The sequence below is a fragment of the Euleptes europaea genome, chromosome 17 (assembly GCF_029931775.1).
Source record: "Euleptes europaea isolate rEulEur1 chromosome 17, rEulEur1.hap1, whole genome shotgun sequence".
Taxonomy (NCBI): Eukaryota; Metazoa; Chordata; class Lepidosauria; order Squamata; family Sphaerodactylidae; genus Euleptes; species Euleptes europaea.
Window position 1 is genome coordinate 12,242,621 of NC_079328.1, and position 9,270 is coordinate 12,251,890.

The following is a 9,270-nucleotide window of genomic DNA, read 5'->3' on the forward strand; positions in this document are numbered from 1 at the left end:
GCTGACAACTTGGAAGGCTTTAAGAGTGGACATGTTCATGGAGGAGAGGGCTATTCATGGCTACTTGTAAAAATGGATACCATTCATGATGCATAACTATTATCTCCAGGATCAGATGAGCAATGTTTATTACATTAGGTACTTTGGAACACAGGCAGGACAATGCTCCTGCAGTTGTCTTGCTTGTGGGCTTCCTAGAACAGGGGTGGGGAACCTTTTTCCTGCCAAGGGCCATTTGCACATTTATAACATCATTCGGGGGCCATACCAGATGTAGATCTCCTGGGGGGGGGAGAGGCTAGGGTTGCCAGGTCTCCGGCCACCACCTGGAGGTTGGCAACCCCAGGGGAGGCCACGCAGAGAAGGCCTGGAGGGCGCCCCCACTCCCCCCCAGGCGGGAGGGCAGCCAGCGGGAAGCCCGAGCAAACTAGGCGCCAGGGGGGTGCAGCCCGCAGTCGATCAGCAAGGGAGGAAGGAAGGAAAACAGAGAAAGAGGAAAAGGGAGAGAGGGAGAAAGAAATGGAAAGAGGGGGAGAAAGAAAAGGACGGAGGGAGACAGACAAAGAAAGAGACAGAAAGAGAGGGAGAGAGAAAAGCCTTCCCCCACACACACACACCTGCTGGCCCCACGCAACCTGGCCCCAGGCTCCATGCCTTCCCACCCCCAGAGTCCACAAAAGGCCCCCCGAAGCCCGATCGGCTCCTGCGCACATGCTCTGCCGCCAGGAGCCATGGGCCTCTTTTCCCCCCCTCCCTCTTGCTGCTCAACAGCCGACAGGCAGCAAGAGGGGCTTACAGTGTGCCCCGGCATTCCTGCAAGCTGCGGTGATAGGGGGCAGCCTTGGGGAAAGCGTCCCTCCCCCTCTTCCTGCCGACCAACAGCCTTCAGTCGGCGAGGAGGTCCAAAGGGCGCCGCAGCGCCTCTGCAAGCCGTGGCCCCAGGAACACCCTCAGGGAGGGCCACCCTGTGCTGCGCCTCTACGGCGGGGCCCCGGAGCTCCCAAGGGCCACAAAAATGTCCTCGGGGCCGCATACAGCCCCCAGGCCTGAGGTTCCCCATCCCTGTCCTAGAGGCACCTGGTTGGCCACTGTGTGAACAGGCTGCTAGACTTGATGGACCTTGGTCTGATCCAGCATAGCCTTTCCTCTGTTCTTAAGGCTGTTAACCAGTAGGGCTTGTGGTTGGTCATTGATTCTCACCTTGAAACAGTCACCACCAGAGGAACAGGTAAGCTGTGAGCCACTCTTGAGGTACAAGCCTCATGCTGGGGATGGAAGTAAACATGGCTCACTTGGCTGATGGTAACTGCGAATGTGGCTCTCTGATCCGTGGAGTGAGTACCCCTGCTCTGGGGCATATATATTCCTGCCTATATGTAGGCTCCTGCTGGATTAGAGGCTGATCTCTCTTTTTAAAAAATGTATTATAGTAGGATGCACACCCAGACAGCTGCACACACAAACATACGCAAAATGAACACATAGGCTTGCCAGCTCTGGGTTGGGAAATACCTGGAGATTTCAGGGGTGGAGCCTGGGGAGGGGAGGGACCTCAGCAGGGTATAATGTCTCAGAGTCCACCTTCCAAAGCAGCCCTTTTCTTCAGGGGAACTAATCTTGATCATCTGGCGGATAACTGTAATATTGGGAGATCGCCAGGTGCCACCTGGAAGTTGGCAACCCTATGAACACACCATGCGCGCACACATACCAATAATGGCAGGAGAATGAAAAAAGTGTGGAGAGGGGAAACAGCTAGGGATGCGCAAGGTCACAGACACAGCTATCAAAGGGGAGGGGCTGAGGAACAAAGAATTACATTTTAGATGTTAGAGAACACTGTATAATTGGATTCATTTTTTTTAAGTTGTCAAGGTGTGGGGTATTTGGCAACATTGTCAAAGTGCAGGAGATGCCACAAATCTGTCGGCAGGAGGAGAGACATTTCACAACGTTTGTCCAAGCACGGTGGTAAGAGATCCCAGTACCAGTATCTGGTTACTAAAGTTCTCAAGAAACTCAGAAGTGAACTAGTAATCAAAGGCAGGACTCCGAATGAAATATGGGCTGCCCTCTGGTGTATCTGGGTGCAGCGCGGGGATGACAGCCCATTGGTAGATGTGCGTGATGCAAGCCAAAAGGCCCAAGTTCACCCCCCAACATCTCTTTCTGCCAGAAACCCCAGAGAGCTGTTGCCAGCAGACAGAGAAGACAACAGTGGAATTGATGGGCTGTGGCTCAGTGGCAGAGCCTCTGCTTGGCATGCAGAAGGTCCCAGGTTCAATCCCTGACATCTCCAGTTGAAAGGAGCAGGCAGTAGGTGATGTGCAGTAGACCCCTGCCTGAGCCCCTGGAGAGCTGCTGCCTGTCTGAGTAAACAATACTGACTTTGATGGACCAAGGGTCTGATTCAGTATAAGGCAGCTTCATGTGTTCATGTGCGACCAGTAGCCTCACCCAGCAGAAAACAGGGCCTATCTTCAAACCCTCAATACAGCTATAGCTGCCCTAGCCAAACAGCTATCAACTCCAAACAATGGGTTTTCTTCCCATAAAGCTTTAGATAGAAAGAACATTTGGACATAAAGTATTCAGTGTAAGGGAGGCATCCTCATTTTCAATATTATCTGGAAGTCTGAATTGTGCTCGTTAGCACAAACAAAAAACACGTGCATTTTGTCACATGCGCTTCATATTTACAGAATACCAACTACGTTCCGAGACAAGTTCATTCATTCAAAGAGCTTTTTTTTTTCTCCATTCATGTGACTAGCTGCTGGGTTTAAATCACTCTTCCCATTTGCTACATTGATTTCATTCATCCAGCACTCTGAACTGTCATTTTCTCATGCAATGAACATTTTCTCATGCAATGTGCCGGCTTTACTGTACAGAGGCAGCGCATCGCCCAACACGTGGAATACACAGATAGACTTCAGCAGTCGTCTCTTCCTTGCAAACAGATTACAAGTGGGCTTCCCCCCCCCTCCTTTGTGACTGTAACATTACAGCGTTGCAGATTACCGAGTTAAACGTACCCATCATCCCACAGTTTTGAAAAATCAGGTTGTTTTGGATCTTGGTAAGAAAACAGCTTTCTTCCTGTAACAAAAACACTAACTGCTCCCAGGATCCTTAGCAAATTGGTAAGTAAAGTTTATGGTAAATTCACATTTTTTACTAGAACAACAGGGGAGAGAAGAGCTGGCTGCTTCACGACTTTTTGGCAACCTTTGATGAAGAAGCTATCTGTTTTTGAGCAACCAAATGTCCCATGAGCTCAGATTTCATTCACACCTCTGTTTTCAGGGGAACACCTGGGGCCTTTTTTCTTTCTTTAGCAAATTGTTCTAGTTTGGCAAATCCCCTGAAAAAAGGGAGAGGCTCTATAATCCCCCATATTCTTATGCACAGAACGATTTCCTTTAAGAGAGGAATTCAACTCTTAGAGAAAGAAAAAACAAGGTTACTTGGAGGCTTGTTTCCTGTGGCCCCCCTGAAGGTTACTCGACACTCAGAAGCCAACAGGAAGGACCTCTTATGATTCTCTTTCATGTTTCATACCTCTTGGATTCTTTTTTTCAAAGCATAAATACAAAAACCAAGTGTCCAGCGCCTGGAGATTCCTCTGAGCACAAAATGAAAGAGCCGCAAGAACTGCACCTCCTGCTCAGGCGGCTTCCAGTCAGGCTGGGCACTTCTGGCCACCAAAGCCATGCTGGGCTGAACTTCCAGCTCTGGTAGCAAGACCCAAATCTGCAGTTAACCGACGGCCATGATCTTTTTGCTGCTATGTGTGGGGAAAGCTTATGGAGGAACAGCACACCCTCAGCATATTAACATAAAAGCAACAGATGACATGTGTGGGCAGCCGGCACCACCACTACTGGGCGTCTGCAGTTTGTATTCTGGAACCGGTGTCATATAAAGTCACTCAAGTCACGCAAACGCTGCCAAATATTGCTTATGCAAAATGTTCCTTACAGCTGCGGGATACAGGAAATCCCAAAGCGGTGAGCCTTCCCCCTCTCCACTTTCTAGGGCACACACAGATGTCCTTCCTGGATGACCAATTTAGTACAGGAGCACACAATGCCTGAGGTACCGAGGCATCACTGGACTCACCAGGGTAGCCAGACCTCCTACATGGACTCTTAAGCGCCCCGTTTGGGAACCGGCAATAACCCAAAGCATACTGCCTGCATTCTAGTTGTCAAAGGCAAACAGAGCAGAAAGGCCCGACCTTCTCCAGGAGGGACTTCTGAACACAATAAAGTGATGTTCATTTTGCATTCCTCTATGTAAATATCAAAAGTATCCCTAGGATTAAAAACTTTTTAAAGGGACTATCCTTTGTCTCTCCCCCCACCCTCCATATACACCATAATGGACTTTTCATTTCTGAGCCACTGCATTCCCCAAGCCACTGCACAAGATGCCACAGCACCAAAATCTTCAACTGCCTGGACATATTAATCTGGCAAGCCTTAAAATACCTCTGGGCCACTGATATCCTGCTGCTATACTCTGTTTAAAACCTGTAGCCACTGAGCTGGGGGAATGTCACCTAGATTAAGGCGGAGGAGCCTGGACAGCCCTCAGAAGCCAACAGACCATCTAAAAGACAGGCTCTTACAGTTACATTTCAAAACTTGCTGCTTAGCCTACAGAACAGCAATTCTTGAAAGGAAGTGGCGTGTAACAGGTGTTTAAGCAGATTCCCTTGGGTGGAGGTCAGACCAGAGCCTTTACCACTGAAGATGTCAGGACTTCTGGCTTACATGAAGATCTACTCTGATTTTGTCCCAAAGTTTGTTGGTTCCCAAATCCTATGGCACTTTGTTTCCATAACTAGGACCAATTCCATTGAATTCCAGAAATCACCGGGGAGGGGGGGGGTGTTTCAGGACTGATTTGGCCGACATCATGATCTGTGTATGCATACTGCTTTGTTAACAGAAAGAATTTTTAAAAACTTTAAAAACAGATCACCAGAAAAAAAAGGGGGGGGGAAATAAGGTACCCCGTGAAACAAACCAGAAGAGCCAAGAAAGTCATCTCACACCTGAGCCTTAAAGGAGCAGTGGTCAGATTATCCGATTTTGATACCTTACGGCTGAAGACGCACATACCAAAGGCAGCTCCCAAAATTCTGTCACAGCCCAGTGCGACCAAACAACCCCCACAACAGAAACCAGGACATGGCCTGGCAGGTAAGCCAGCAAGACCATGCAGAGAGAAACAGGCCTGATTCTCAACCGCCGGGGTCATTGGGGGTGGGGGCAGCCAGGGAGCAGATTCGGAACCACTCCAATGTTGTTCCCCCACCATAACCTGGTCCCACAGGAGCAAATGAAAACATTTTGGAGGACTTTCATTCATAGGGTCGCCATGAGTCGGAAGTGACTTGACGGCACTTAACACACACACACAGGAGCAAATGAAAACCATCCATTCCTGCGACAGGAAAGCAGAGTGCTGAACTTTGGGGTCCCGCACAGCCCCTGCACCCTAGAAGGGGTCTGCACAAAATCTGTACGCAAGAGTATTCAGATAGGCACTCAAAGCCCCCACCCCTCTAACTTTCCTCCTCTTCTGTGACACATCCCTCACCGTGCTCGCCCATGCATCTATGCTCGACCCTCACGGCCACATCTCGCTCGCTTACAATATTTGCAGCGTCCCCCAATCCGTTCTCTTCCGGAACGCGTTCCCATTTCCCGGCTCCCAAAGAAGATTATTTCAGCCGGATTCTCTCATCTCATCTCATCTCTTCCCATCTCGAAGCTTCCCACTGGTCCCAGCAGGCAGCCAGACTCCAGCAAAGAAGAAATTACACGCCGTGGAGCCAAAGGAAGACAAGGGCCGGATGTGAGCGCGGAGAGGGCCAAGCTGACCCAAGACTGGGGGAGGGGGGGGGAGGATTCAGGGATAGGCCCCTGGGGGCCGACCGGGCCCCCCATCCGCCACTAACTTCGGGGGCCCCCGGGGGAGCCCTCGCCCTGCAATTGCACAGGTGCCCGAGAGGGGTCGCCCTCTTGTCCCACGACCTTGCCCGGGGCCACCTGGAGCGCCCTTTCCAGCCACTTCCCAGGCGGCGGGGAGGAGGGAGGATCGCAGACGGGGGGGGGGGGGAGAAGCCGTATAGGGGGGGGTCGTCTCCAGCTCTCGAAAATGGACGGCCGCGGAGCAGCGGGAAAGAACTCGCCTCCCCCCCGCACTTGGAAGAAAGACCCCCCCCCCTTGCAGACACGCACAAAACGAGGTCCAAGCCCAGACCCGCCGCCGTCGGGTCGGCCGAGAGCCTCGAAGCGGCCAAGCGGAGAACTCCCTCCCGGGGGGGGGGGGAGTCCGGCCGGGGGGGAGGGCAGGAGGTCCGACGGCCCCTGCCCGGCTCCGGGCGCCGCAGGAGGCCGGCGGGGGAGCGCCAGCCCGGCTCCAGGCGCGGCGGCTGACAGCCCCTGCAGCGGCGGCGGTGGCGGCTCCGCTCCCCTCCGCCGCCCGGGGTCAGCCCCAGCCCGCCCCCCTCCCTGCAACAACCGCGGCTGTAACCTCGGAAACGGGGCGGCCCGGACGGCGAGGAGGGGTGGGGGGCTCCAATGCAGTGGCCGGTGGAGCCGGAGGGAGGGGGGAAGGGGGGACGGAGGGGGGAAGGGGGGACGGAGGGGGGGAAGGGGGGACGGAGGGGGGGAAGGGGGGACGGAGGGGGGAGGGGGGCGCTCTCCCACCTGCCCCGCCAAACTTTGCTCCGCCGCCCCGCCGCTCTCCTGCGGGGCGCGGCGTCGAGCTGCACTTACGGGGCTGGGGGGCCCCTTCCCCGGGGCCGGGCGGCGGGGCGCTCCGTCCGAGGCGGGCGCGGGCGAGGCTGGCAGGCGGCGCGCAGCCCCGGGGGCCCCCTCCGCTTTTTGTCTGGAGCCACTGAGCTGAGACCAGCGTGGCTGCAGCGGCGGCGGCGGCGGCGACACCTCCCCGGAAGGAAGGAAGGCGGGTGGGTGGGCAGGCAGGCAGGGAGGGAGGGAGGGGAGGCGAGGGAGGGGGAGGCCGGCCGGCCAAAGCCAGGACCCCCGAGGCGACCCCCGCCTCCGCCTCCGCCGCAAACTTTTTGCCGCCAGACTTTCCTCCCCGCCCCACGGAAGAGACCCCCGGGGCGGACGCGGGCACCTACCGGAGCCGGGGGACCGGCCGAGGCGGGGGAGAGGTCGCCGCCGCCGCCGCCGCTCCGGGCAGGCGGGCCGTGCGCGCTGTCGCAACGGGGATGCTGCTGCTGCTGCCGCCGCCGCCGCCCGGGCTCTCAGCACCTGCCCCGAAGGGGTCCCCGCGCAGCAAGGGGGCCGCCTCCCCGCCCAGCACATCCGGGGGGGGGGGAGAGGAGGGGCGGCGGCGGCGGGGGGGCCGGGGCGTCGGAGGGGCTCCAGACGGCAGCGGCGGCGGCTCTTCCGCTCGCCTCGCCCGCGCAGCCGCCTCTCCAGGACCCAGACGGGCGGACCGCAGCGCAGCGCGCGGCTCGGCCGGCCGGGGCTGCAGGCAAAACCCGGACCGGACTCCGGGCTGCCCAGCGGCCCCCTCTGCCGACGGCGCGCTCCGGCTCCCGGGCGCGGCGGGGGGGGGGCGCGCACCCCCCTCTCCTCCTCCTCCTCCTCCTCCTCCTCCTCCTCCAAGGGCGGCTCGGCCCCCGCGCCCCGAGCAGCGCCCAGCCTGCTCCGAGCAAGCCCGGCGCCTTTCCCGACGTGCCCGGGGAGCTCCGGGTCTCCCCGGGAAGGCCGCGTGGTCGTTCCCCGGTCTGGGCGGCGGGGGTCGCCGCTCCCCACGTGCACGCCCTCGACGCGCGCGGAGGCTTGCTCTCCCGCGGCCCTTCCCCTTTAAACGCCCCCCCCCCTCCAGCGAGCAGCAAAACTTGGAAGCGGCGCGAGTTGCGGGAAGATGGACGGGGGGGGGGCGGGCGGCCTCGGGGCGTCCCCGGTAGGGGGAACTCGCCGTCGGGGAGGGGGCGAACCCCCCCCCGGGGGGGGCAGAAGGGCGTCTGGCCCTGGACCGTGCTTGCAGCAAGGCGGCGATGGCGGCCTCGAGTCGCCTACCGAGTCCTCGAAGGGGCGCGCCGGGCCACGCGGAGCTGAAGCCCGCTTCCCCCCCCCCCGGGCAGTCCTCGGCGCCCCCAAGCTGATCCTCCCGCGCGTCCCCCCGTGCTCGTCTCCCACGCCACCCCCTGCCGGTAGCGAAGCCCCACCCGCGAGGATCCCCGGCTCCCCACATGAGATGGGGCGGGGGCCGCAGAGCCCCCCCCCCTCCCGGCCGTCTCCTGAGCCCGCTTCCGAGTGCGGAAACGGGCCCGGATCGCCCGTGCGGGGTGTTCGCGCGCGGGGTCGGCGCGGCCCCCTCGGGGGAGCCGGAGGGGGCGCTTGGCGACCCCATTGCTAGCAGCAGGCTCGACGCCGGGATCGACCGGTGCTTGCTGCGGACCGGATCGGGCTCTCCCCCGGGGAGGCGGCAGCCTCGCGCCACAACTTTTTCAAAGGCCCCCCCGTGCCTTCGATAGGAGGATAACGATGCAGCCTTTAAAATAGTTATTTGTAATATTATAAAATATTAAAATATAAAAATATTAAAACGGAAAACTCTGAAGCAGATGCGAAACGCTTCTACAAACGCGGCCCGGGATGGGTTGGCGGTCTCGTTCACCGATGCCGCGTGCAAGGATGGGGCTGTTGGGTCGGCATTTCGGCTCCCACGATAGGGACCCGGCTCTCTCCATCCTTGGTGCTCCCCCTTCCTGCCCCTCGTGGTATTGCAATTCAGGCCAGGTTTTGTAAAAATTTACTTTTTGCTCAATTCCCAGTGGGTCGCCGTGTTAGTCTGTCTGCAGTAGCAGAAAAGGGCAAGAGTCCAGGAGCACCTTAAAAGACTAACAAAAACGTTTTCTGGTAGGGGATGAGCTTTCGTGAGCCACAGCTGAGCTTAAAGACTAACAAAAACATTTTCTGGTAGGGGATGAGCTTTCGTGAGCCACAGCTGAGCTTAAAGACTAACACAAACATTTTCTGGTAGGGGATGAGCTTTCGTGAGCCACAGCTGAGTTTAAAGACTAACAAAAACATTTTCTGGTAGGGGATGAGCTTTCGTGAGCCACAGCTGAGCGTAAAGACTAACACAAATATTTTCTGGTAGGGGATGAGCTTTCGTGAGCCACAGCTGAACTTAAAGACTAACAAAAACATTTTCTGGTAGGGGATGAGCTTTCGTGAGCCACAGCTGAGCTTAAAGACTAACACAAAC

At 57.2% G+C, this 9,270-nt stretch overlaps 1 protein-coding gene across 1 annotated transcript; it reads left to right on the forward strand.

The window, feature by feature from the left end:
- The first annotated feature begins 1,283 nt into the window (after positions 1-1,283).
- On the forward strand, positions 1,284-8,533 carry LOC130488646 (collagen alpha-1(I) chain-like). The gene is made up of 4 exons (XM_056862287.1): positions 1,284-1,302; positions 7,113-7,574; positions 7,660-7,959; positions 8,214-8,533. Exons 1-4 carry the CDS (start codon positions 1,284-1,286, stop codon positions 8,531-8,533), a joined length of 1,101 nt encoding a protein of 366 aa, XP_056718265.1.
- Positions 8,534-9,270: the final 737 nt, after the last annotated feature.